Source organism: Zosterops lateralis, assembly GCF_965231275.1.
Source record: "Zosterops lateralis genome assembly, chromosome: 12".
Classification (NCBI taxonomy): domain Eukaryota; kingdom Metazoa; phylum Chordata; class Aves; order Passeriformes; family Zosteropidae; genus Zosterops; species Zosterops lateralis.
This window is the reverse complement of record NC_139772.1, coordinates 19,784,886-19,812,736: the sequence shown is the minus strand read 5'-3', so window position 1 is coordinate 19,812,736 and position 27,851 is coordinate 19,784,886. Positions and strand designations below refer to the sequence as shown.

Genomic DNA, 27,851 nt, shown 5'->3' with positions numbered 1-27,851 from the left:
CTCAGCCATTGTGATTTTTTTTTTTTCCTTAGAATAACCAGGAGGGCCTAAAGATGGATGGCAAGTTTTGTAACTGTACTCAAAACACCCAGCTCTTTCATTGGGATTCAATCAACAGCAGACTCAGGAAAAATTTGGCTGCACAGATCACAAGAAAATATGTCTCATGAAGCGTGGTGGGTTTAGAGATTAAGCACAATTTATTTCTTGTACCAGTGCAAACCAGGATAGCTTGTTCTTGTGTGCAGCCAGAGAAAGTGACTCCTGAACTTTAAGGAAGGGAATATGCAGAGGGAGAAGTGTAAATGCAAAACAATCCAGTGACAACACACAGCATGTTTTTAATCCTAAATCAAGAGTTGGACACGAATGAAGATAGGGAAGGATATGAATTACAAAGATCAATACATTGGCACTGGAGTTCTGCAAGAACCTCCCTGTGACAGAGCAGGGATGTCTTTGTGACCTGCACAGACTGGATTAACTGTGCATTACTGGAGGCAGAGTTTATCAAATATGGAATTATTCTTGAATCTGAATCTGACTTTCTCAGTCTACAATGCTCTGCCTAAACACCAGGTCCTTTTGAGGGCCTTGAATATTATTCTCTATACTTGTGGTTTAGTTTTGCTGCATTTTTGTTTCCCTTTTCTTAACTGTGGAAAGCAACAGTCAACTTGTTTCTCCTTGTTCCATCCCACACACTCGAGGATGCTCAGTACCTTCCATTGCAAAATCCCAAATCATGCAGACCACTCCATGACACTTTGGTTTGGAGAGATGCTGTTTTTGATGTGTCTTTCTTCTTTCACTGTAAAACTCTACTGAAACTAATTATTGAAATTAATGGAATGCCACAGAGCAAACAAGAGGACTCCTGAGTTTCTTAAAATCCTTCCACTTAACCCCAGCCAGCAAACCACTCAATCTTTAAATTTAAATTTAAAACAAAAGAAAAAACAAAACAAACAAACAAACAAACAAACAAACAAAAAACCCCACAAACAAACAAACAAACAAAACCCAAACGCACACACAACCCCCCGCCCCCCCCGGTGTCTGTATATAAAGGAAAGGTTTAAAGTTATCAGGTCTCATGCTTTTTATGCAGAAATCAACACCATATGGACAAGACTGCCTTTAAGAGCAACACCAATTCTCTGTCCCCTACTCAGTTACACTTAGAATTTCTTTTATCTCCTCCAGTTTTTTAAAGTTCTGTTATCTCACAGTCACAGAGTCAGAGGGGTCACTTCTGCCTCGTTCCTCATGACACACACATACAGCAGCATAAGGAAGAAATAATTAGAAAAAAGAACAGAGGGAGGTAATTATAGGACACCATTGTTTATTCACACAACTTATCTGAAATACAGCTTCTGTTCATTCCAGCTATTTGTCTCATCTTTTAAACAGTCTGTATGCCAACATTCTGCTGTCTGCAAATTACAATACAAACAAATACAGGAGCTCCAACTGCTTCATCATTACCAATCAAAAACTATTTCAGGAAATATGCAGAAGCTGTGACTCAGCTTGGACATTGATGGCTGTTCCATTTCTTAGTCACTGAATGAGGCTAACACATGACGCAGCTGACACATTTTCAATTGGATTATTGACACATCATCATCAATTGGTCTTCTATTCCAGACCTTCAAAAGAATTATTCATCTGGCTTAGTGTTAATAGCAACATATCCTCCATCTCCTCCATTTCTAATACCATAGTACAAAGTGTATACATACAACTTAGTGGGTCTAGACATATGATTCAATTGGTTTCATCCACAGGGAATTCAGAGACCACACAGAACATGCTCTTCTACTGGTGTATACTATTTATCAAGCATGTGGGTATCCTTCTTAAAATAAAGCTTATTTTTCTCCATCAATTTGTGTAGTATAATAATAATAATAATAATAATAATAATAGTATCTAGTGGTGGTCAACTACAAAATTGATTCAACAGAAAATGTGATTTGTAAGAAGTATTGATGACTGGAGCAACCCATCTCGGGTGTGTTCAGCACTGCCTACACCAACATGTGCACACTGTCCTGGGCAAAGCCAAGCCCTTCCCCACTTGGTCTTCCAACTCCATCACCATCCCAATCAATCCTCCGCATTTACAGGCTTGAGTCAAGAGGATCAGCAAATTGCTTTTGCCTTGCCTGGAAGCACACTTTGATGACCTGGTGCATTTCAGCTCTAGGGCCATTTCCAGTCAGGAGGGACAGGCATATGCTGTCCAGCCTGCAGGCTCCTCCAGCACAAAGGGAAGCTCCCAAAACACACGGGGCATTGTGCAAGCCAGCAGTTACCTGTGGAGCAGCTGAGCAGGTCTGCTGATGTCAAACGGCACGTGTGCAACTCACACAGCTCTACTGACACTGCAGCCCTGCAGAGCAGCTGCAGCTGTGGCTGTGCAATTCTATTTTACAGCCAGGTGTTCTTGTGCAGGTAGCTTACTATTTGTGATACATACCCAGCTACTGGTTTCATGAAAATGGAATTCACACAGGTACTGGAAAACACTGTAAACCCCTGACACATATAGAGGAATATACCCATGTGCTAATAACATTTTGAGTTTTGCTTGTTAAATTTTGTTAACCCAATGGCTGGAAAAAGAGTCACTCAGGGAATAAGACAGACTGTTCTCAAATGAAAATACAGCCTTGCTTGATAGCAAAATGATCTGCCCAACAGCTATGATGTTACCATTAGTTTGATTCACTTAGCGCAGAATTTCTTGCATTTCCCATTGTGACTAGTAGAGAGAAAAAAACCCCAAAACCCAGTACCAAACATCAATGCAAAAAACCCCAGCCCAATATTTATTAGTAGTCAAGCTGATTGATGGATAGCACTATTTTTCATAGGCAACACCTTGGTGGGGGAATACTCACATGGGTGACACACTTGATGAGCCCCATTAAGAACAGGATGGAAAGCACAGCATCCATACAGGTCAAGACACTCAGCTACATTAACCTACCATGATATTCCAAATCCGAAGCAGATCCACTGATACATGATTCAAAACAAGATTACTCTTCCATACCAGTAACATTTTTAACACAAGTTACTTCTAAAGTAAACAACTTGGCCTTCACCTTGGAATTTATCTTCCAGAAGCACCACGTTTTCACACAGGGGAAAAGGACAACAGAAGATAAATCCTTGCCTAGGCAAAATTAATTCAGTCTTCAGCAAACATCAAGTTGTGCAGTAAGATCTTAATGTGGCTTCTGTCACTCAAAATAATCCTATTTTCATGAAGGAAGATGTGGACTGAGAACCAGCAATCTAGGAAGAACAGTCTTCTCCGGTTGTCTGGAAATACAAAAAAAAAAAAAAACCCAATAAACCTCAACAAACACACCCCTCCCCCAAAACAAAATGAAACAAAACAAAACCACATACACACACACACACACACACACACAAAAAAAAACCAGACCAACCAACCAACCAACCAACCAAAAAAAAACAACCCAAACACAACAACCACCACCACCAAAAAAAAAAAAAAATCACGCCATCTAGGACAGCTTGTTTCAGGATGATGCCAGACCGTAGCCACTTGTCACCCGGACACAGGGAGTAACACTTGTGTTATGAATAAAATGGGCGGAGATAATATTAATCTCCTTAAAATGCCTTTATTAATCAGCTCTTACAATAGTTGCTCGAGGGGTTTTGGCTGCCCGTGTGCGCCGTGGAGGAGGAGAGTCTTTATCAGCTTTGCTGCAGGGAGTTGAGCAGAACTGGAGAACCCGCCTCTCGCTGGGAGTAAACCCAGGGTTCTTAGTTTCTTTTGTTTCCGCCGGGGGTCTCACTTCTGGTTTAGCATTTTTAACTTACAGCTAGTAAGAAAAACTGGAGAAATCAGTTCTTTTGATACTTTAGGGTCTACACGGCTTAGCATTGGTTCTTGTGTGTTTTAATTTTACTTAGTTTTATTTTTTTAAGGGGTTTTTGGTGTTAAAAGGGGTCCCGAGATGCATTTCGGGGTCTTTGATTTGCATGCGGGGTCGGCCTGGGCAGCAGGGGCTGCGGGCTTTCATAGTACCCAATATGGCGTTTCGGAGGCCTCGGGGCTGGGCAGCACCAGGGCTGCTAGATGTGGCTGGCGTGGGTTCTCTCTTCTTGGAGCGGGGCGGCAGCCCGGGCGCGCTCGGGGACGCGGCCCTGCGGGCCTGTGGACGCGCCATCCAGCAGTGGTGGCTGGCCGCGGGCGGCCTGAGCCACGTGCGGGCTTTGGGGCTTCTCTGCGACTGGGCTTGAGCCGGGCGGGCGGCATGGCGGCTGCGGGCGGCTGGAGCCACGCTGGGGGGGCGGCTCTGCGGGCTCCGGGATTCCCCGTGCTGGGCTTGGGGGGAGCGGCCGGCCTCTCTTTCTCCCGCTCTGGCGGCGGCAGCGGCTGCGGGGGTCCGGGATTCCCCATGCCGGGCTTGGGGGGAGTGGCCGGCCCCTCTTTTTTTCCGCTCCGGCAGCGGCAGCTGCGGGCGGCCGGGGTCTTTGCGGTGGGCAGCGCTGGGCCTGGCAGTCTCGGGGACACTGTAAGCTAGCTCCGCGGTGGCTGCGGGGGTCGGGGCTGGACGGCCCCGCTCACTGGGGTCCCCGCTGTGAGCAGGGAGAAGCGGCCGGTTCTGTTCGCTCTCGCCCCAGGCCGCCGCCGCCGTGCCGCAGCACGGCGCCGGCGGGGACGAGCTCTGCTGCAGAGGCTTGCTCCGGGAGCGGGGGGCTCGCAGACAGCCACCCGAATGGGGGGGGAGACTGGGGGCGAGGCCCGCGCCTCGCCTTTCTTCGAAGCCCTTTCTTTTGGTCTTTGGCGGCGGCAGCGCCGGCTGCTCCGCTGGTCCCTCTCACTCCGTCGTTGGGGGTGGGGGAGCCGCGGTGCCGGGCTTCTTCGAATGGAGCTCTCGAGGTTTGTTTTTAAGGTGGTCTGGGGGGAGGTGCCACGGAGGTGGCCCCTCACTGCTACATTACAAGATAAACATTCTAAATTTCATTTTTATCAGTCCCTCATCTTTTCTTTTGATCAGGTTTTTTAACCTGCATCAACTTATTTATGGTAATAATTTTTGATTCTTTTTGGGGTTTAAACTTTACTTGTCTAAGTTTGGACCTTTGCTCATATCAATCACAGCTTGGTTTTGCTTTGTCATTTTTTTGCTTAATTTTTGGGGCTTTCTTTCAGGTGCTTTTGGTGTTGAAAGGAATCCGAATTTGGGCTACATCTTTGACTACTAGGGACTTTTTGTAGCTAATTCTTTTTATCAAACTAATAACCAAATTTTTACTGAGAGGTTTGCTTAGTTAAAACCATTCTCTTATAGAGCACTCTCCAGTTAAGCCTTGCTCAAAGGTGGCAGTATTTTTTATGACTAATTGTTTTTTCTCATCCTGACAGGTTGAGAGTTGCAGATCAGCAAAGCAAGTGTGGTTTGGGTTGATATAAACTTCTATTGAGGACTTTGAGTTCTTCTCATCATTGATGAGGGAATGCCTTTCTGAACCAGCTCCTCTTTATGGGTCTACTCATCACCCAGATTATCATGAGTCTTCCCAAGAGTCCAGTATGAACCTTTCTCATCTTTAGGTCTCACCTGGCCTTGACTCTTGGTTCTAAGAGCTTTCTTGGTTCAGTTTCTAGAGTTTTTCTCTTGCACTCTCACACTTGGCTGTTAGCTTTTAGGTAGCTTTCTTGGGGTATGCTCTATGAGAGATTTTTAAATTTTTGTAGTAATTTTGCCAATAACGTATAATTTATACTAATTTAAAACAAACAACCCCACAACTTTTGTGATTGATATGCGCTTTCAGTAACAACATTATAACAATGACAACAACAAGCTTTCAACAACAATACCACAACCACCAATACAAACAGTAAAAAAAAAAACTTATTTGTATGCAATACTTGAATTATGCAGTTTTTGGCTTTTCTTTAAAGGTTATTTTTGAAGAGTTTGAATATGAAACAACAGTCTATGGGGGATGATGTTTTGAAAGGTCTGTGCTGGACAGGATGTTTGGAGGTGGTACTGCTGGTCTTTTCACTTTGGTCTTTAGCAGCACCTGGAAAGGACTTATATTTTGGGGTTAATGGAGTAAGGGGAGACGTTTGGGGATTTTTTTTTTTTTTTTTTTTTTTTTTTTTTTTTTTTTTTTTTTCTTGGTAACCTCCTGGGTAAGGGGGTTAACAGGAATGGAAGTATAAACATTTTATAAGGGGAAGCTCTTATGTTAAATTGGGGCCAGGTTAGGTTTTAATTTACAGAAGAGCTAGAGGCAAACAAACAGCTTAGCCAATTTAGCTGTGTTTCCTCTATTAATTTGGTTTTTACAATTTCGAAAGTCATACATTTTATGACTTTTCAAGTTTCATCATCTTCTTCTTTTAATATACTTTCTAATGTATCTTTCTCTCTTTTGATTGCTTCATCAAATGATATTTTTTGGCAATTTCTTTTTAGGTGCCCTATTCCTTCACAATAGAAACACTTCCAAGTTTCTCCTTGTCTTTTAGGGGTCACCCAAGGTAGTAGATTATTTCTTTGCTCTCTGACTGGCTTCCTATCCTCTCGGTGGGGTGAACTCTGGTTAGATACACTTTCTCTAGCCACAGCTACCATGATTTTTCCCTTTGTTATGGTTTTTTCTTCTTCCCTTCTTAAATAGACTTTTAAGGCTTCTCTTAACAAGTCATTTATTCCTCTATCTTGCCAGTCTTCCATCTTTTCTAATTTTCTTCTAATATCTGGCCAGGACTTGGTAACAAACTGCGTTTTAAGTAACACCTGGCCTTCAGGGCTTTCTGGGTCAATATTAGAATATACTCGGAAATTTTGCTTAATTCTGCTCAGCCAAGTGGCTGGGGTCTCATCCTTTCCTTGCATACTATCAAATGCAAGTTTTGAGTTATTGCTTCTGGGGACTGACTCTTTAATTCCTTTGATTATCAAATTTCGATAATCATCCATATTCCTTCTGTCTTCTTCCCTATTTGGATTCCACTTTGGATCACTCACTGGCAGTTTCTGATCACCTGGGGGCCCTATTCTATTCTCCCTTTCCCAAATCCATATCCCTGCTGTTCGAATCATCCGTATCTCCTCCGGGCTAAATAAAATTCTGAATATAGAATTTATTTCCACCCACGTGAAGGTATTGGGACCCAGGAACTGATCTACCTGTTCAGCCACCCCCACTGGATCTTCTACTAAGTTTCCTAGTTCCTTTTTGAAGTTCCTGACCTCTGAGGCTGTCAGAGGGGCATTTACAAATCCCACCCCTCCAGCAACTCCGCCCATTGGAACTTCTCTCAAAGGAAAAATCTTAGCTTTTGATCTTGTATTATAATAATGTCCCTCTGGATTATTTTTAGGGGGACGCTGTATGCTTGGGGTGGGCAAATTCGGTTCCCAGTTTGCAGGTGGGGCTGGAACCATGGATGGCAAGGGAGAAAAAACATAGCTACTGTTAGGGGAAACTGGGGGTACTTCTGTTGTATAGAAGGGGTTAGTACTGGATGGGGGGAGACTCACTGGAGGGCTGGTTAGGGAGGGGGCGAGGGTATTGGTAGGTCTGGTTTGAAGATTAGAGGGAGGAATAGGGGAATTAGTTTGAGGGATTTGAGGGTGGCTTGGGGCTGAAGGTAGGGGGGAAACAGGGGTTACAGTTTGGGGGAGTCGGAAGGGGTTTCCAGGGGGAACCTGGGGCATATCTGGATATGCGGGAGGGGGAGGTAAGAAACTAAGTGGATCCCAGATGGGGCCATTCTCTTCTTTATCACTCTTTTCTTTTTTCCCCTGTAACTTACAAATCTTTATGTTCTCTCTATTTCTGCTTTGTTCTTCCCAACAAGCAGCATACTGCACTTATTCTGATTTTCTGTCACCTTGGGCTCTCAGATGCTGATTTAACTGAGCACACATCCAAGGGTCTGTTGTTCCGCGCCATGGCCATTCTCCAGGTATACCCAGAGTAGGCCATACCTCTATACAATAATGGATCATCTTGATCTTATCTAAATTTCTAGTACTCTCCTCCCTGTCCCACTGTTCTAACATTTTTCCTAGTGAGCTCCCTGGAGGGATGTGTGGTATTTTCTTTTTTTGTGTTTCAGCCTCTCTAGGCCTACTTATCCAAGTACCCATTTTCACTTGGTAACTTTATTCTAATTTTTTGAAAGCTCTTTCACTTACACTCACTCGATTCACACTCACTCGTGAGCTCTGGAAGCAGTTCGTATGACTCGCCCTTAGGGCCCCGAACACTGCCACAGCCAGCCCCCGGTACCCGTCAATGGCCTCAGCACTCCTGGTGCTTCCGTCACCACCCCAGCCGGTACCCTCTTTCACTCCTGCGCGTCCGGCGTATCCCCGTAAGCAGCCGGTCAACCTGGGCCCAGAGTTCCAGTCACTACTTCTGCCAGGATACACACACACAGTATGCGACTCACTCACTCGTCCTATTGATAAAAATGAAATTTAGAATGTTTATCTTGTAATGTAGCAGTGAGGGGCCACCTCCGTGGCACCTCCCCCCAGACCACCTTAAAAACAAATCTCGAGAGCTCCATTCGAAGAAGCCCGGCACTGCGGCTTCCCCACCCCCAACGACGGAGCGAGAGGGACCAGCGGAGCAGCCGGCGCTGCCGCCGCCAAAGACCAAAAGAAAGGGCTTCAAAGAAAGGCGAGGCGCGGGCCTCGCCCCCAGTCTCCCCCCCCATTCGGGTGGCTGTCTGCGAGCCCCCCGCTCCCGGAGCGAGCCGCTGCAGCAGAGCTCGTCCCCGCCGGCGCCGTGCTGCGGCACGGCGGCAGCGGCCTGGGGCGAGAGCGAACAGAACCGGCTGCTTCTCCCTGCCCACAGCAGGGACCCCAGTGAGCGGGGCCGTCCAGCCCCGACCCCCGCAGCCACCGCGGAGCTAGCTTACAGTGTCCCCGAGACTGCCAGGCCCAGTGCTGCCCACCGCAAAGACCCCGGCCGCCCGCAGCTGCCGCTGCCGGAGCGGAAAAAAAGAGGGGCCGGCCACTCCCCCCAAGCCCGGCATGGGGAATCCCGGACCCCCGCAGCCGCTGCCGCCGCCAGAGCGGGAGAAAGAGAGGCCGGCCGCTCCCCCCAAGCCCAGCACGGGGAATCCCGGAGCCCGCAGAGCCGCCCCCCCAGCGTGGCTCCAGCCGCCCGCAGCCGCCATGCCGCCCGCCCGGCTCAAGCCCAGTCGCAGAGAAGCCCCAAAGCCCGCACGTGGCTCAGCCCGCCCGCGGCCAGCCACCACTGCTGGATGGCGCGTCCACAGGCCCGCAGGGCCGCGTCCCCGAGCGCGCCCGGGCTGCCGCCCCGCTCCAAGAAGAGAGAACCCACGCCAGCCACATCTAGCAGCCCTGGTGCTGCCCAGCCCCGAGGCCTCCGAAACGCCATATTGGATACTATGAAAGCCCGCAGCCCCTGCTGCCCAGGCCGACCCCGCATGCAAATCAAAGACCCCGAAATGCATCTCGGGACCCCTTTTAACACCAAAAACCCCTTAAAAAAATAAAACTAAGTAAAATTAAAACACACAAGAACCAATGCTAAGCCATGTAGACCCTAAAGTATCAAAAGAACTGATTTCTCCAGTTTTTCTTACTAGCTGTAAGTTAAAAATGCTAAACCAGAAGTGAGACCCCCGGCGGAAACAAAAGAAACTAAGAACCCTGGGTTTACTCCCAGCGAGAGGCGGGTTCTCCAGTTCTGCTCAACTCCCTGCAGCAAAGCTGATAAAGACTCTCCTCCTCCACGGCGCACACGGGCAGCCAAAACCCCTCGAGCAACTATTGTAAGAGCTGATTAATAAAGGCATTTTAAGGAGATTAATATTATCTCCGCCCATTTTATTCATAACACTGGGAAGTTATCCCGAGCTCTGGCCACGCTGCCACAGCAGCTCCGATGGAAAAGGGATGCTGACTTAAGTAAGTTATTGCCAGGAGAAAAACAACAGCCAGTGTCAGAAGGGAAAGAGACGGGTGCTGAGCAACACGCACAATCTGGCAGGCACATTTCTCACAAAAACCCAAACCCTGAACGCACCTGGCCAGGCTTTCCCCCCCTTTTCCCCCAGCTGGTCGCGTCAAACGCCGCGGACAATTTTCCTGCCCTGGAGCGCACACAAACCCCGCCGCCCGCCCCGGAGCGCGGAGCTGAGCCGGGGAAGGGACCGGGCGGCGGCGGCTGCCGGGAGCGGGGCTGCCCCGCGGGGAAGCCACAGGTGAGGGAAGGCGGCGCCAGAGCCGGGGGCTGCGGGGCTGGTCCGGCCCGCTCCGAGCGCCCCGCCCGGCCCGGGGGGTCCCGCACCCGCCCGCGGCCCCGGGAAGGACAGGGCGAGGGGCGATACTGGACCAGGCTTTGACGCGGATCTTCAGCTCGCCCTCCTGCGGCTCCGGCATGGCTTTCTCGGACACGCGGAGCTTGTTGAGTCCCCCGAAGGCGGACAGCACCACGGCTCGCATCTCCTTGGCGTCCCCGGCGCCCTCGGCCGCCTCCCTGCCGCCCTCCTTCTCGATCATCCGCTCTATCCCCTCGGCTCGCTGCGCTCCCTCCCTGGCCGTGGCGGGGCTGCGGCGGCTCCCCCGTGTGCAATGGCCGCGGAGCCGCCGGGGCCCGCCCGCCGCTCTGCACCGGCTGCGCAGCGCCCTCCGCCCCGCGCCGCCCCCGCGCCGCCCGCAGCAGCCCCCGGCGCGGAGTCACCCAGCCGGGCCGCTTCAAAGGACCTCTGAGATCACACACTCCAACCTTGTCACCCATCCCCACCTTGTCAGTCCTTAACCACCTCCAGGGCTGGGGACTCCGCTACCTCCCCGCCCGGTCCATTCCCATGTCTAATCATCTTTCTGGGAAGAAATTCCTCCCAATGTCCAACCTCAACTTTCCCTGGTGCAGCTTTAGTAAGTCCTGTCACTTGGTACCTGGGAGAAGAGCCCGATCTCCACCTGGCTCCACCCTCCTTCCAGGTAGTTGTAGAGAGGGATAGGGTCACCCTTGAGTCTCTTCTTCTCCAGGCTGAACAGCCCCACTGTCACCTCAGGCCAGCGCAGAGCCCGAAGCTCGCTGAGCAGAGTGTGAGGCCAGGCTGGCTGACTGGACCAGCCACCCTCTGTGCCCCAGAGCTCATGGCACGAGTGGATTAAATCTCCACTCGAGATGCCCGGCTCTAGATCCTCACTGGGGAGCCCAGTGTGCAGAGTCACACCTCCCCTGTTCCTTGTCCTGAAGCTCTTCTCGGGGCCAGCTGGGTGAGCACTCTTAGTGCCAGAAGAACTGTGCAGGCAGGCAGCTGCCTCACGACTGACACACACCTTTGCAGCAAGGAACACAAGCTTGAGACTCTGCTGTAGAGCACTTTTAAGCCTTTATACAGCTGCTCTTTACTTGATGATCAATGCTGGTCTTTGCTGATTCCTGTGGGGAGCTAAATCCTTGCATATGAGCACAGGGTGTGCTGCAAGGCACCCACCCACCAGAGCTCCCTGGGACTGTCCTGGTCTGGGTCCTTAAAGAAGCTCAGGCATCAGCCACTTAGCTCTGTGTTAATGAGGGTCAGTGCCTGCAGCCTCCCCTGGGGCAGCTGAGTGTGGATTTTGGGGGAATCACTAGTTGTGCTTCCATGGATGTTGATGGAGTGTCTGTTGAGTTCAGTATTAGATCCAATTTGTGCATGGCCCCATGGTTGGAGTAAATCAGCCTAAAATGATGCATGTATTTATGGAGTTCCAAAATTCATTGCAGCATGCTGTGTGTATGGTGAGTGGTCCCTGTGGGTACAGTTCTTCCATCAAACCACCTCTGCTTGCATCAGCTGAGCTTTTGAGAAGCTTCAGGACCTCTCTGTCATCTGTTGGGGATTGGCTACCCTCTCTTTATGGTGTGGAGTTGTAGTGGTCTGAGGTGGTCTGAGTTCATCAATACTCCTTAATTTCACAATATGCATCTTGGGTCATGTATTCAGTGTTTAAGTATTTCAAGGAAGCCAAAAACATTAGAAATATCTTAGCTATAACAAGTAATGGGGTAAAAACATTAATAGTAACAAGGTGAGATAGTGGAGGAATGGAGAAAATTTTCGTATTCCTTTGCATTTTTTTTTCTCTCTAGTCTGTGAAAACTTTTAGACTAAGTATTTTTTAAAGGCCATTTCTGAGAATTTGTCATCTAAGCTTGCCATAAATGAAGCAGTAAATAAATACATGTTAGGAGCAAAGGAGAAATAGTATTAGTCTCCGGGAAGCTTTACTAGGTTCATTACCTCAAGAAGTTCAGATTTTATCAAAAGTGAAGTCTGATGCCTCAAACACCACTTAAGTTGTCCTTAAGATATATTTTGACAAAGACTCAGAATCAGCTCATTAACACTATCATGAATTTTATGTGTAACATATTAAAGCGATGCAAATCACTTCATCCCAAGTATCAGTGTGTGGAGAGAGCTTACTGTTTTAAAGATCAGGAACCTTTTTTCCTCCCTTGTTCCCCTGGTAATACCATGAATATCCCCTCCCTGTTCCCCTACACTTGGCTAGTTCCGTGCTGTAATGGGGAATACAAGGTTCTGTCACTTTAGATCTGGCCCTTTGAATGCATGACCAGGCGGGCAGCAGCTGAATAGAGTAACATGCACTTGTCTCTAAATGATTCACTCTGCTGGCATCTTCTTACAGTTCTAACTCAAATGGATGGTGAAGTGTAGAGTGACGGGGGAAAGTAAAGCAGATAACATATGGCAACTAAGTGACATCCAGAGGGCTGAAGAGACTAGGGGACAGCTCACTTGCATCACTCCAGCAGTCTGCAACAGCCAAAGAAGTGAATCTGGGCCTTCAAACTGCATTTGTTTTGCAATGGTTTGTGTCTTCTAATTAAGCCTCCCCATGCTGATTTAAAGCTACCTCTATTCTTCTTTGGTCCTGAACCAAAAGTAATTTATCCTAAATGCCTCAACCATGTACTCTTTGCAAGTCAAAATGTTGAAGCATGGCCATTTTGTAGAAACATGATGTATGGTAGAACCAATAATTGCACAGGTCAGTTCTGGCAACCAAAATAGCGTGTAGCAGGTACTTTGCATAATCATGAGTCTATTGGTTTGATTTAATTCCTGAGCACTCATTTAAGAATATTTGCTGATGCAGTACGGAAGCATACACTGATGTAAAAGCAGGATTTATTCTGACAGTTGACTGTAATTTTAACCACTCCAGAAACAGACTGTGGGATGGCCATTCATATTACTTAAGGCTTCACTTCAAGCATTCCAATGGTGGCTTTCCACTGACTTCAGCAGCCAGTGAACTGGACCTGTAAAAGTGACAACACAGAACTTAATTTGATGAGTACAGACAGTGACAATATTAATGAACATGCTGTGAGAACCTGAGCAAAAGGGAATTAAGAGTTCTTTCATCACCATCTGTACCTGCTGGTCAAGCTGGGGTTATCTCTTCTTTGAGACAGTGATGTTGAAAATGCTGTGCAGAGAGGAAGGGAAATAGAACAGTGCACGTGTGGCTAAACGCTGGCAGTTGCAGTCAACATTTCCTCCCAATTCAGATCTTTTATTTTCAGAACAGTGTTCCCTTGTTCAGCAAAGGAACCTACATTGACTACATCAGATACTGTTTTGAGGGTTCAGGCCTGAATTTCGTGGAGGGGAGCAGCCACTCAGGATAAATCTGACTGTAGTATTGCCATACCTCTGGAGGAAGTTCGAGGAAGAATTTGAAGTTGCTACTGGAAACACAGACCCAGTGGAAGGTCGATCAAAAACCAAAGTAGATGAGTTAAATGCAAGGTTTGACGCTGTGTGGAGATGAAATCAAACTAAACAACCCATAGGCTATTGTGCAGAAGAATATCCCGCACTAGATACTCATTACATTCTTGACACCACTTCCTTTTGGAAGGACAATGAGGGTTGTGTTCAAGGACGTGATGTCATTGAATCAGTTTCCCTTCATAGGAAAAAGAAGACCTTAATAAGGGCTAATAACCTCGCTCAGAGGAAGTAACACATTAATGGCAAAAACAAATCCTCAGTTAGTATGCAATTTTTATCTCAGTAATTTTCTCTGGGGCATAAATCATGTTTTGTCGTTAGAATAAATTATTTTAAGCATTTTTGTTAGCTTATTTATTTTTCTAGTAGTTATAAATTAAATTAGAAAATCATGTTGATGTATGTTCTGGCTGCTTTAATGCAATAATCAAGGCGGCTTTTAATACATTGAGTTCCAAAACATTGGGGTTTTTTACAGTCTATTTTCTGTCTAGTGCCAAAAAGAAGAAATTATGTTTTGAAAACATGTTCAGAACACCTATTTCAGCTGTTATGCCTTATAGTCCACAACATCTTTTGTCAACAGGAAAATTGTTTTAGTGTCTTTTCTCACCTGCATCCCTGTGTGGAATGTACTAACAAAGATATTTCCAAAGGAATCTCCAACAGTACAGGATGCTAGATTTATTTGTTTGGGCTTTTTAAAAACATTTCCTAAGGTTAATTTACATTAAGATAACTGCATTATTTTATTTTTTTTCTTGGCCGGGGGCTTTCTCTTGCTGGTGAAGCTGTGTATGAATCAGAGCAGCAATGAAGCAATTCTCTGATCATAGGCACTAACAAGAACTGTACAGCTCACTTCAGCAGATGCAGTTCATAGTCAGAAAATTCTAGATTTTAAAAATTGTCAGGATACACTAGGATTTTATTTGTCCTCATGAAACAAGAAGAAGCAGAAGATAATTACAAATAAAGAAACTTTAATTAGCTGGTAATCCAGAACAGAACAGAACAGTCCAGTCAGTGGCAGAACACCACAGTATTTACAAAACTGTAAATACTGTAAAAACTGTAGATACAGAAGCAGCAGTGCCTGGAGGCATTGAATACATAAGCCCATTCTACAGCTGGAAAGTTCCTGAAGTCTGTGACATTCCACTGTAAATAAAGGTGTTATTAAAAATTACAAACTGCCCTGTAATGACTTTGATAACTTCCTGTGCAGCAGCTCCTGCAAAAGAGAAGAAAAAACAGAAGGCAGTTAGCAGGTCATATTTAAACACCAGTAAAATAATGTTATTTATCTAGAAGTCCCTACACTGGAATTATTTCAGAAGTGCCTGATAAATTTCCTAGGAGACAAAAATGCCTTTCAGTACTTCCCACTATAAAAGAAGATCAGAAAGCTGCTACTTCAAAAGTTAGCTTTGCATACAATTTCTCTCCATGTACATAAAGAGTAAAAATGGGTGAGCAGACAGACCCATGCAAGTTTAGACCTCTCTCAACTGAGAAGCTGAATTAAAAAAAAAAAATCATGTAAAATCATGCAAGATAAACTGAAGGGTCACTTCAGTGTGATCCCTCTAAGTTTTCCTGTAGCAAGAAACACTCCGTAACTTCTTCAGAAATTACCTTTAAGTATTTTTCTAAAAAATTATCCATACCAGATTTTGCTTAGTCAGAAAATCCTACATATGCAGAATATATAATACATAATTATGTTCAGCACTGCATGAAGCCAAACAAAGAAGGTAAATTAACTATCAATTTTGAGCATCCATTAGAACATATCTGCTGAATGAAGGTAAGCAACCAAGGTAAGCTACTTATATTTTACAGATCTTTAATGTAAGTGTACTATGTTAGAAGATGTGTACTGAACTACTTTAAAAATTACAAAAACTATCACTTTCCTTTTAAAAAAAAATAAGTCTCTTTCCAGTATTTAATTTCTAAACACATTTTTAAGCTTGAACAGTTGATGTACTGAGATAGTTTTTGATGTTCATTTATTTGACTCATTATAACCCTTGCTGCACCCACTTTCTCTATGTATACAGTAGGAGGTGACATCTGGAGAATGAAGGGGAGGATTGTGTCCTAATGCCATCTGTCACTGCAGCCTGTCATTGCAGCCTTTGCTCTGGGAGTGCAGAGCTGTAAGGCAGCAGAGCTCTGGCTGAGCAGGCTGCTGCTGGTGTGGCCCTGGCAGTGTCATCTTACCTCCCATGAAGGCAGCCACAGCATGGGGCTCGGCCGCTCCGTAGCGACAACTGCACGGGAGAGAACAGTCACAACGGGCCCGGCAGCCACAGCACAGCCACCCCTCACAAACAACACTTACAACTCGTGCACATAGTCATCCTTCACCACTACAGACAGCCCATGCTCTTGCAGGAAACCAGTCAGACATGATTTTAGCTTTCCAATATCATCTTCCACCTGGTAGTTGTAGACACCTGGAAAATAAATGAACTCTTTCATCACACAACTGTAACACCACAGTCAAAGCTAATGGGTTTAAATGGCAGCCTAAATATTTTGTTTTCCTAAAAAGTTTCTAGGCCAATTAATGTGTTATTATATTATATTATATTATTACAGACTAATAATAATTGAATATTCTGTTGATGCTTCTCATGATAGACAAATTACTGCATAGCTGAACTGATTCATAATCCACACAACCCATTAATGATACTAATTCAGATAAATTCCCTAAGTTCCCAAAGAGAAAAAATCTCTCATTTTAATTTTCACATTCCTGAAGCTCTATTGTTATAGTAACAAAACAACAATTAATGTATTTGCATTTTATAACTTGAACTACAGTAACTATTGGATGTTTGTATTTCTTTTCATGATGTGAAATAACTGGTATTAACGTACCTGGGTATCTGCCATGCTGCTTGTAAAACCTATCGACAGCTCTCAGCATCAGGTACAGCACTATTTCACTGTCTGGGTTATCCATATGGGAAACTGAAAAGAGCAGGAGAACTGGTTAGCTGCTGCAGAGGGAATGGAAAAAGCAAGGTTTGGAATTCCCTGAAAACAAATGGTAAAATCTGCAGTAGGAAGAAACCTTAATAAATACAATTTGTGACAGAATATTAATCAAACAACTGTCAGATACACATAAACTTAACAGATAAACTTTTGCTCCCAAAGTTTATGACAAAACCATATTTATACCTATTCAATATAAACTATTCAGTGAAGAAACCCACATTTCAATTCTGGCAGCTGCTTTCATTTAAATGGGTATTCCCTAGTTATAGTTTTAGGATTTAAAACACTATAAGTATTATCTGTAATGACTGTAATTATAGAACAGGTCTTTAATCCTTTACCATACAGCTCAGCAGTCTTTGTAAATGCTAACTGCTACTTATATCCCACTGCACATTACTAACTAATTCAAGGAGCTTTCACTGAAATGATAAATATTACGAGATGTACATATACATAAAATATATACATATTTTGCTAAAAACATCCAGAGGACTTGTTTAAGCTTAATTTCAACAAACTTCAATTAAAAAGTATTTCCAGTTTTTTTCTTAATTTATGCAGGCTCAAAAAAAAAAGGCAATATAAAACCCAAAAGCAATATTAAGTAACTAGTTTGTTCGTTCATATCCTAAAGAGATAAGCTAAAAGGGGTCAAGATAATTATTTTCATTTTTTCAGGTTAAAGCACTTTCTCAGCTCTGTCAGAAATAACTGAGGTACAGAAAAGAAAAGTTTGAAGAAAATAGTGTTTTATTTATAGAGTACTTACAAGCAAAATTCACAAGAAAACAAAAGCTGAAACGTTCATCAATCTGTAAGGTCATTTTTGAAATTTCAAAATCAAATTGAATTCAACACTCTAGACCTAAAAACTCCATACTTGTAGTTGAGAGACATATTCCTTAAAGCAAGAATTTATTTAAATTCACCAAAGACATTGTGACATTCCAAATGATAAAACTGCATAATGCAACAGAACATATAGCTGACATTTCCTTTCCCTCACCAAACCATTCCAAGCTGGAAACGCAGTGAGGTTTGTGGCCAGCAGCAGTACTTACTGATTGCATCCTTGCTGCAGGAGCTGGGGCTGTGCTCCTCAGACAGGGACCGGCAGCGCACCAGGCGCAGGAAGGCGGCGTTGCTGCCTGGCACGGGGACAAGGACAGGGAGCCATCAGTGCCACCACACCCTGCAGCTCTGTCCCACTGCCACCGGACATGGGAAAGGCTACAACTGAACAGCACGGCATTCAACATCTTCCTGTTTCTTCTCAGCTTGCAGCAATACAAACCTGTGTAACTACCTTTAGGTCTGTGGTCAGGAGAGTCTTAGGGAAATACTTTGAGCTCATGTGGAAGCCCCATGTATCTGCCAGGTTACTGTAACAGCTACACCACAGCAATTCAGTCACAGCCACCACGTCTCCCTCTTCCAGGCTGCAAACCAACATAGTTCGTTCCATCTTCCATTACATCTAACGCTGCCTCACATGTTCCCACATGCTGTTAATATTTTAACAGCACAGCCATGAGCTGTTAAGGTCCCTTTTCAGTATCATGGCTAGGAACCAACCCGGGGTACAGTTACAACCCAGCACTGGAAAAGAAGCAACTGGGAGGTTCCCAAATGCTTTACCAGTGCAGGGCAGCACACTCTTGGCCCTATGCTTACAGAGGAGCTTTCCAGCCATGAGAAGCCTCAGCCAGGCTGCTGCTGGACACGTGTACACATCCAGAACAGGCACAGCCTGAAGTGCCATCAAGTCGGTTCCATCCAGCTTTTCAGACTACCTCAAGTCTGCAGAGCCCACACTGAAACCAGTACCCTATCACAGGCAAGAGTGCTCAGGTACTCATCACAGAAAGCAGAGGGCAGGTGCTCCCTCTTGTCTGGAGTGAAAAAATACATAATTTTAAAGCCAATCTTTACAGACTCACTCCTGAGAGATGCTGACCATCTGCTACTTCTCCTGAAAATGAGGGATGCAAACCACTTAGTACTTGAAAAATTCAAATATTGACTTACTGCTTAATAACTAAATGAATCACTCAAGTTTTTGATTATTTGATCATTTGCATAAACCCAGAACAAAATCCAAGCATACTCACAGAACAATTTCAGTTCTCTCTCTGAAATAGACTCAGGTGCCTAAAAGAGAGAATATAGTCATTCCAGTACACACATTGGCATGAGAATTCCTGCTTTCACATATACATTAACATATTTATTAATAATGAAATAACTAGTTATTAATGTACCAGATAAAAGTGTCTTAAACTGTGAACAGTATATCCCTGTATGCATTTTACTTTTATATGATCAAAACAAATTGATAAAGCCGATACTTCACAGATACTTCATTCCAATACAGGATCAACTGCTCCTTTCACTGCTTGATTCTCAAAGTAAGTGTTCTGTGTAAGTCACCCATAATGTCAGGATAATCCCCATTTTTACTATTTCTTGCAGTCCATAATCCCCATGCATTCCTCAAAGAATGCAAACTACCTAAGACTTAACAAATACTAAATATATCACAAGATGAAAAAAGACAAACAAAATCCCTGAAGTGACATAAGTTATTGAAGCTTTAAACCTTCCAGAAAAGGTTTTATCTCCATTAGAAGAATGGCCACAGGTTTGCCTATGGGACCCACCTTGCCCAGGGACTGTAACAATTTAGCAGCATGGTTCCTCACAGCAGCAATATCCTTCTTTGCTTTTTCACGGTATCTGGTAGTGATGAAGAAATAAAAAATTATAGCAGAAAGCCACCAACTCCACATTGAAGGATATATTTTTTGTTTGTTTGTTTTATATTATAAAGACAAAATACAAGCCACATGAATGGAAGTGAGCTCCCTCAAAGAGTTGCCTACTTACACGTTTTGCAATTTGATGAATTTACTGGAGTCTGCCATCATATCAGGAATGGTGCCCCGGACAGGCAAGCTTCCTTGCCCTTCATTTGCCACAAATTCCTTTAAAGCTCGAACCAAAATCCAGAAGGAAGATGACTACAAATGCACAAGAGACAGTCATGTACACAGATGTTATTTACAATGCTTTTTCTACATTTAAGTCTTGCCCTTAACTACTCATACCTGCTCTGTGAGTTTTAGGCAGCATTCATCATTAAAAAGCTCTTCAATGCCTCTTGGAATCTATGAAAACAAATAAATTTGGTTTGTAATGCCTTTTGATTTCTTGAATTATCTCAACATTCATTACATAGGTCAGCCAACTCCAAGTGACCTCAGAGTTTCATGGCAAACCTCCTCTGAATCCCACACAGTCATTGCTGCTCAGACACATTTCAAACAGCAGCCCTACACAAGAGCAAGGCAATGCCTCTGAGCAAGATCCATGTCACAAACAAAATCTCACCTGATTTCCATCTCTGACAGAGAAGATTTAGCAAACTGCAGCAGGAACTGTCCCAACTGCTCGCCCTGCCTGCTGGGGCAGACCAGCTGAAAGGCTAGGGGAGTGGGGCTACAAAAGTCAGTGTTTTACTCAGAATCCTTAACTGCTGCAGGTCAGTCTGGCACATAAACTCAAATAAATATTACTATCCTGGGCTATGTCTTGTAGTGGCTTGGATGACAGCACTAAGTTTTACCTGCTGCATTCTTGGGAGACTTAACATGACCATCCAAGCAAGGATGCACAGTTCAAAACAAGAGAACATAACCTAGGAAGAATCACAGACTGTGGTTTTGCCCCATGTTGCCCTTGCAGTTTACCCCAGTGAGAAAATAAAGTAATCAGAGCTCAATTTTAAACCGTAAGTTCCCAGGTTAGAATTATTTAAGAAACAATGAAAACCTCACTTCTAATGCTTTTAAGCTTGACCAGTTTATGAAGGAAATTTTGTAATAAGTTTCTTCAAGAGGAAAGAAGTGAATTTATTTTATCAGGAGTCCCATGCTGCCCTTCATTTCTACAGAGAGTAACTACTACAGCCCTTGGCTTCCATACAGCACAATTTCAGTAAGTGCTCTCAGTCTCTCTCCTAGCAGTGGATTTAAATCAGCATCAGCCACACCTCTCACTGCTAAATCCTTGCAATTTTACTCAGCATTTCACAGGGTTTTTTTATAGACTGAACTGTAGAAGTCAGACAAGAACTCAGACAAGAACTTACTGATGCACTCTTGGTTCCTGACTCATTCTAGACTTGAATTCAAGTCTGCAGAAGAGAAATGCAGATTTCTTGCAAGAGAAGGGAATAAGGGAATTTCCATAAGCTGCACTGCCAGCTAATCTAGGTCTATTTACCGACACAATTTCAGTTCTAACATTGTACTAATCCTGTTTTAGCTAAATACAAATGTTACAAATGGAAATTCTGTCCTAAAACTAATTACTATGTTATGAGAAAATGAGGCAGTTGAAATTGCTTCAATTTTATCACAGAAATGTTTATTTCACCTCTGTACGATTTAAAGCTGTGTTCACATTTTTTATAGCTTCTTCAAAGTTCTCTTCATCTTCTGGGGTCCCATTTTCATTCTTTAAGACACCTTATTGAAAAAAAATTAATATCACGAATGTTTGAATTACATCTCATCATTTTTGTCTTACCAACAGAACAGACTGGCTTTGGACGTATTCGTGGCATAACAGCTACCAGCAAAAAAATGAAAAATAAATCACAAAAAAAAAGATCAGATGTAATTATAAAGCTAACTTCATCTAAATTATGCAAATTATTCATTTTCCTGTGATGTCAAGTAGAAGTTACTTAGCACAAAAGCACCGGTTTATTTGTGTAAGAAGGAGATAATGAAGTTTCACAAGCACTAAATTAACAATTCAACTCTCCTTCCCATGCTACTCATGTTTTGCTGGGGGCTTTTTGATCAAATTTGGCAAATACTTACGCGTCCACAGAGCAAGCCAGCCCAAGAAAGGGCCTCCACTAGAAATTTGACATGACCAAAGGTAATTACTATGAATCAGATCTGCTCCCTATCACAGCCTGGGGATAAAGACCATTCCAAATTTGCACACTGGCCACCTTCAAGTGAGGAAATACCAAAAATTCAGTCAATGGTGTTTTTCTACAATTATTTAAGACAATGCCTACAGAGCATAAAAATGCCACATGAATTTTAGCACCCTGAGAAGGTATTGGACTAAAACCCCTGCACAAATGAAGTCACTCACACACCGGTTACAGTGCAGTCAGTGCTACTGAACCTGGCCATGCAGAGGTGAATGATTACCAAGTGTCTGATGGGTTAATGGACAGACCAAATACTTGCAGAATAACAATTCCAGTGTCAAAAGCCATTTGCTTTCCTCTTTATCAGATTTTTAAACACGATTTTCTCTTAAGGCCTTTGTTCCCACCCAAATCAAAAGACATTCTGGATCTTAGACAGGATAAAACATTGACAACAAACATTTATAAGCAAGTTTGGCGTCTTAAGGCCCACCCGTACAAAATAATCATTTAGCAGAAGAATCATACAGTATATGTCAGCAGATCTTTCATAAATTAAACCTGAGAGAACTTGGGATTACTTTTCAGATACCACCTTGTATCTGTTTCTGCCAGCAGGAATAAGGGACCCCGGGACATGGATTACCTTGCCGAATCAGTTCTTTGAAGGCTTCTTTCTCTTTGTAACTCTTAGGCAACTGTTCACTTTTCTAAATTTAAAAAACACAAAGAGATTTTTGTCTTTAAAATACCTACTGCTAAGTTCACTGTGTTCAGAGTGCTGAACTCCAGGAGTCTGTCATTGCTCACACATTCACTTGTATTTCAATTATTATTTTTTTTTTATGATTCCACTCTTTTTTTTTTAATGTTACACACTGCCAAAATAATTAATTGCTTCAGAAAAGACAGACTTATATTAATAATACAGTTTTGCAACATACCTCATTGAACCATTTTATGAGATACTTTGCTACAATCACAATCCATGGAGTGTGGCTGTGGTCCTGTAATTGAACAGTGGAGAAATCTTTGTCAGGTTGAGAAGAGGCAAAAAATAGGAAACAAATTAAAATTAAAACCCTATTTTCAATGTAAACTCCAAATATCCCTTCCACTACTCTAAAGACACAGGACATGTTCCAGATTTTGATTCAGCCATAATGGTTTTTAACTACTATGAAAGAAATTATCAATTATTACTTTATTTTAAAAAGGTTGAGCCAAGTTCTCCAATGTTTTTCTGGAGTGGAACTTATGCCATGCACAAACACCCACAGTGTAAAGCTCTGCAGCAGTAGCTAACCATAAAAATTAAAAAACAAAGAAGGGTGTGAGGGGGTATTTAATCTAACAAAAGATCAAGTTGTCCAAGAATACTCCTTGCTTCCCAAGACCCCCACCTGCTTAAGATTTAAATAGACTGGAACATTTGGGGCAGAGGCAAAAATAGTTCCTCGTGACTGATTCTAGAGCTGGCTCTGTTCAGATGAGACTTGGCACAAGAGTCATCTGCCAAGAGCCATTTTCACAGAATCCCTGTGCTGTGTCTGCCTCTGTGCTGGGAACACAGAGCAAACCACACACTAACCTTTTTGTCCATATGCTCCAAGTCATAATCCTGAATGTGTTCTGTCAGTTCTGGAAATGGTTTGTCCAGTCTCAGATCTTCTAACATATTGTCAGGGTGAGATTCAACAACTGTGAAAAAATGACACAATACATTTCCCAGCTTTATGTCTGGCCTTCAAAACAGAGCTACACAAATACAGGATCACCTGCTCCTTTCACTGCTTGATTCTCAAAGTAAGTGTTCTGTGTATGTTGCCCATAATGTCAGGATAATCCCCATTTTTACTATTTCTTGTAGTCCATAATCCTCATACATTCCTCAAAGAATGCAAACTACCTAAGACTTAACAAATACTACATATATCACAAGATAAAAAAAAGACAAACAAAAAACCCCAAAGTGACATAAGTTATTGAAGCTTTAAACCTTTCAGAGAAGTTTTTATCTCAGCAAACCCTCTAACCTGTATGTTCTTTAATCACTACTCTCATGTAACCAACCAGTCCATAAGTCCTGCAGACCAGCAGAGGAATGTTGGAATTCCAGAGAACTTCAGCCAGACGCAGCAATGTACTGTAAGGAAAAACATGCTTTTTTCAGATCTACAGAAGACAACAGTTAACCATAAATTAACTCCTACACCAGTTACTTGTGAAAGAGTTCTCTCAGAAAACTTCTCCAATATCATCATGATCCTAAGCACATAAGGTGATTAATTTTATACCGGAATTTACAGTGAGTTGGAAAGCTATTAATCCATTATGTTACTTATGTCTTATTCCATCCTCCCAAATGCTCCAAGTATCAAATAAAAAGCTTCAATGAGTTGGGAGAGACAGAAATAAAGAATTAGCTGCATTAGCTGCTGCTGTGTTAACTTCCAGCAGAATCAGCTCCCATCAGAGGTACAAAAAGGTCTCTCAAAAATGCCATCACTGGCTGTAATTTTCCTTCACAATGACAGAGTTCTGCTCTGTTTAAGTTCTTCTGCAAGGAAATGCTTGTGCATAAATGCACACACACATACACACACGTATATATAAAAGCCTGCTTTTACAACTGAATGAAAACGGGTAATTCAACCTCAGGTAATTCTTACCTCTCAGGTAGTTGTGTTGCAACCACTAAGTTAAACCGATTAAAAAAGGAAGGGTCGCTGTCTAAAAGCTTTTCTGGACTCTAAATGGGGAAAAAATGTATGTCAGGGAACACCGAAAATCTCTGAGCATAGAGCAAGTCTGCTGAATATAAAGTGTTCAGTGAAAGTTATAAAATAATGATGGAGTTACAAAATAGTGTTTGAAATACATAAAGTGATTTTTTGTTTGAAATACACACAAATGATTTAACTTAAGATCATCTTCCTCAAATGCTGCTTTATCCTGAATCTATTTAAACTCCAACATCACAAAATAACACAGAGCGGTTATTTACATTTTTATCACACTGTATAACACATAGTACTAATTTAGGAAGACAAACCTCTTCAACAAAGCTCCCAGAAACATCACTATTCAACTCCTGCAAAAGCTCCATGGCACTCTGGGCACGATTCTGTTTCAGAGCAATCAAAAGGAAATGTAGTTTACACAGTGTATCAGTACTACATAATGCCATGTGCTAACAATGCCAAACCAGGCAACAACAACAAAACAACCACAGAAAACACCCACAAGAAAGCTCATTATAAGCTAAGGCTCCTTACTCCAAGCCTTGCTCATTTGAAGCAAAAATGCATCCCATAATAGCAAGCACTTTGAGAGCATTTTCTGTAATACCATTTTAAAAAAGACAAATTTTGAGACAGCTATTTCCTAATTTCCAGTTTCATTACAGAATTTCCAGGAGTTATCATGCCCCTCATACTCTGTTTTTGTGATATTTTTTCCCATTCACCTCTCTGCTCTTAGCTTTACTCCTTCAACCACAATGGTCTTCTACCTTATCCTTCTATAGGTTTTAACCATAAGATCTTCATTTTTTTCTATTCAATCTTGCCACAATTGAGTTTATGTTCTCACTTATGAGCAACTAAGAAGTAAACATGAGGAATTCTGTTTAAGAATAAACAGACTTTGACCTCTACACATATGCTTTTAGCATTATTCATAATACCATAGTTAAATACTCAATACTTCCATGCTTTCAATACACCTAAACTGACACTTATTATCTCCTTACCTGACCAATATGCCTTTTTTGTAGAAAGAAACTGAAAAGGAGACAAAAGAGAATTACATGTGAATTTCTATTCTGAAGAAAAACAGCATTGAAGTTACATTTTGTTCTGCAGAATATGCTGCTAACTCTCACACACAACTAACCACACTATCCCTTAAATCTGCTTTTTCCTACCATATTCTCCTTAGAAACAGTTTCTAAAGAAAGCTTTTCAATTCCCAAGCCATAAATGTGAAATATAAAACATGCCAAACTCCTCTAGAAGACAGGATCAAGATGTTCTTTCTCAGCAGGTTAATCAAAGACTCACTAGCACTGATTTCCTCATATAATGGAATATCCTTCCCCCTCACATAACCCCTGAAGGTATCTATATGCACCACAGCAGACCTTGATCAAGAATAAGTAGGCAAATCATTTTTAGAGGGTTTGCAAACAGTTTCTTACCCTTTTCCCAGCTGCACAGAGCCTTTCAAAGCTATGAAAGCTAATAAATGTCTAGCTGTCACAGTTGCAGTGACTAAAGAAAATTAAGTCATCTGCATCACCAGATTTAGGGAAAATATACTGAACTACACTGAAACATAAGCCTGTCATAGTTCCAGACTACATCAAACAAGCTAATAATTTTCAATATTTTTATATTGAATAGAGCATTGTCCTTACAAACTTGATCTGTGAAGCAAACAGACCTGTAAGCAAACAAACCCAGCAAGTAAAATAATTTAGCAGCAAATATCAAAATGACCATGCATACTGTCACCAACCTCCAAACCCACAGAAGACTTGAGAAACACAAAGAGGCTTTTAAAAGAATTTCACAGGACTTCTTAGCAAATATAGAGAGGGAACTACCTATGAAACTCTGTCACTTGTCAATTTGTTACTGAAATCAGTAAAAAACCTACTTATTTCCAACATCTTCTCCAGAGACTTGATTCCCATCGACAATTGTAAACGAACCAATACCTTTGGGGAACAAAAACCTCCTATGAATAACTTGGCATCATCAAGTCATCAGATACAGTACAAAGAACAGACAGAAGAAATACCTACTGACCTGGCAGCACCAAGTTTTTGAGTATTTCAGTTCCTGTTGCTGTTGCATTTATCACACAAACATGGGCAGATTCCAATGCTTCTTGCCCATGGTCACCCCACAGTCTGTATTGGGAGGGAAACCAAAACACAATGAATTATTTAATTTCAGATTGCAAAGCCAATAGAAACAAACAAAAACAACAAAAAAGACAAATGGAGGGCTGGCATGCTACTGTCCATTACTTGCTGAGGACCCAGGTAGCACTAACCAAAATAAGCATTCTTAAGGAAACTTACTGTGAAGACTCTGAGACTTTCCAAAGAGCAACCCAGTTTCCCTGACGTTTCATTTTCTCTAACGTTACACCATATGCATTCACACACCTCTTTCTCTTGGAACACACTTTAACTTTTTTAAAACCAGCATGGGTTAAAACAATCATTGCCCAAATTTTTTCCTAATGCCAATCACTCTTTTTTCCCCCTAAATTGTATTATAAATAATAGAATTATATATAATTCTATGTATATATATTTAAAAAATATTTCTCATACAAAATACTGAAACACACAGGAGACAGAAATCAGTCTTGCTGAGTCTGGTACTTCGGACCCCTAGAAAACAGCACTGAGGCTGAAATCAGGCTGGGACAGTCCCAGGTCACACTCTCTGCTGTTTTCACTGGGGTGGTAATGCACAGAGTTTTTAGGGTTGAAGGGACCTCTGGAGGTGACCCAGTCCAAGCCCTGCCCAGGCAGGGTCACCTGGAGCAGGTGACACAGGAGTGTGTCCAGGCAGGTTTGGAATGCCCCAGAGAGGGACTCCACAGCCTCCCTGGGCATCTGCTCCAGGGCTCTGCCCCCTCCAGGAAAAGAAGTTCTTCCTCGTGTTGAGATGAAACTTTCCGTGTTTTAATTTATGGCCATTGCTCCTGGGCACCATCCAAAAGAGTCTGGCACTACCCTCTTACACTCACTTTTGAGATATTTCTATGAGAGGCCCTCTCAGTCTTCTCTTCTCTGGGCTAACCAGGTCCGTCTCCCAGTCTCTCCTCACCAGAGACACTCCAGACCCCAAACCTTCTCTGTGCCCTCCCTAGGACCCTCTCCAGTGGCTCCCTATCTTTCCTGTACTGAGAAGTCCAGGAGTCTACACTCCTGAGGTGTACAAAGCTATGGAGGGGACAGCACAGGAGGGGACAGCAGTGGTATCACCACTGCTGAGCCCTTCACTCACACCTATCCGTGTGGAAACT

The 27,851-nt window shown here is 43.1% G+C and overlaps 1 protein-coding gene and 1 long non-coding RNA gene across 3 annotated transcripts in view; both read right to left on the bottom strand.

The window, feature by feature from the left end:
- Positions 1-1,331: 1,331 nt before the first annotated feature.
- Positions 1,332-10,648, bottom strand: LOC310914286. The gene is made up of 2 exons (XR_014590999.1): positions 10,396-10,648; positions 1,332-3,339 (listed from the first exon to the last, which is right to left on the bottom strand). It is a non-coding gene; the product is annotated as an uncharacterized lncRNA (long non-coding RNA).
- A 4,140-nt stretch (positions 10,649-14,788) lies between these two features.
- Positions 14,789-27,851, bottom strand: part of NAE1 (NEDD8 activating enzyme E1 subunit 1) — a 31,684-nt gene continuing 18,621 nt past the window's right edge. For both annotated transcript variants that reach the window (XM_083870044.1, XM_083870043.1), the window contains exons 2-20: positions 26,615-26,718; positions 26,463-26,523; positions 25,555-25,585; positions 24,856-24,927; positions 24,473-24,552; positions 23,837-23,946; positions 23,392-23,501; positions 22,745-22,807; positions 22,447-22,510; positions 21,284-21,375; positions 19,954-20,013; positions 19,733-19,866; positions 19,507-19,582; positions 18,958-18,997; positions 17,908-17,994; positions 16,721-16,813; positions 16,176-16,290; positions 16,055-16,104; positions 14,789-15,059 (exon numbers count right to left, since the gene is read on the bottom strand). In XM_083870044.1, the coding sequence (XP_083726170.1) occupies positions 14,950-15,059; positions 16,055-16,104; positions 16,176-16,290; positions 16,721-16,813; positions 17,908-17,994; positions 18,958-18,997; positions 19,507-19,582; positions 19,733-19,866; positions 19,954-20,013; positions 21,284-21,375; positions 22,447-22,510; positions 22,745-22,807; positions 23,392-23,501; positions 23,837-23,946; positions 24,473-24,552; positions 24,856-24,909 (1,338 nt within the window). In that variant the 5' untranslated portion in view covers positions 24,910-24,927; positions 25,555-25,585; positions 26,463-26,523; positions 26,615-26,718 and the 3' untranslated portion in view covers positions 14,789-14,949. The remainder of the gene's footprint in view (positions 15,060-16,054; positions 16,105-16,175; positions 16,291-16,720; positions 16,814-17,907; positions 17,995-18,957; positions 18,998-19,506; positions 19,583-19,732; positions 19,867-19,953; positions 20,014-21,283; positions 21,376-22,446; positions 22,511-22,744; positions 22,808-23,391; positions 23,502-23,836; positions 23,947-24,472; positions 24,553-24,855; positions 24,928-25,554; positions 25,586-26,462; positions 26,524-26,614; positions 26,719-27,851) is intronic.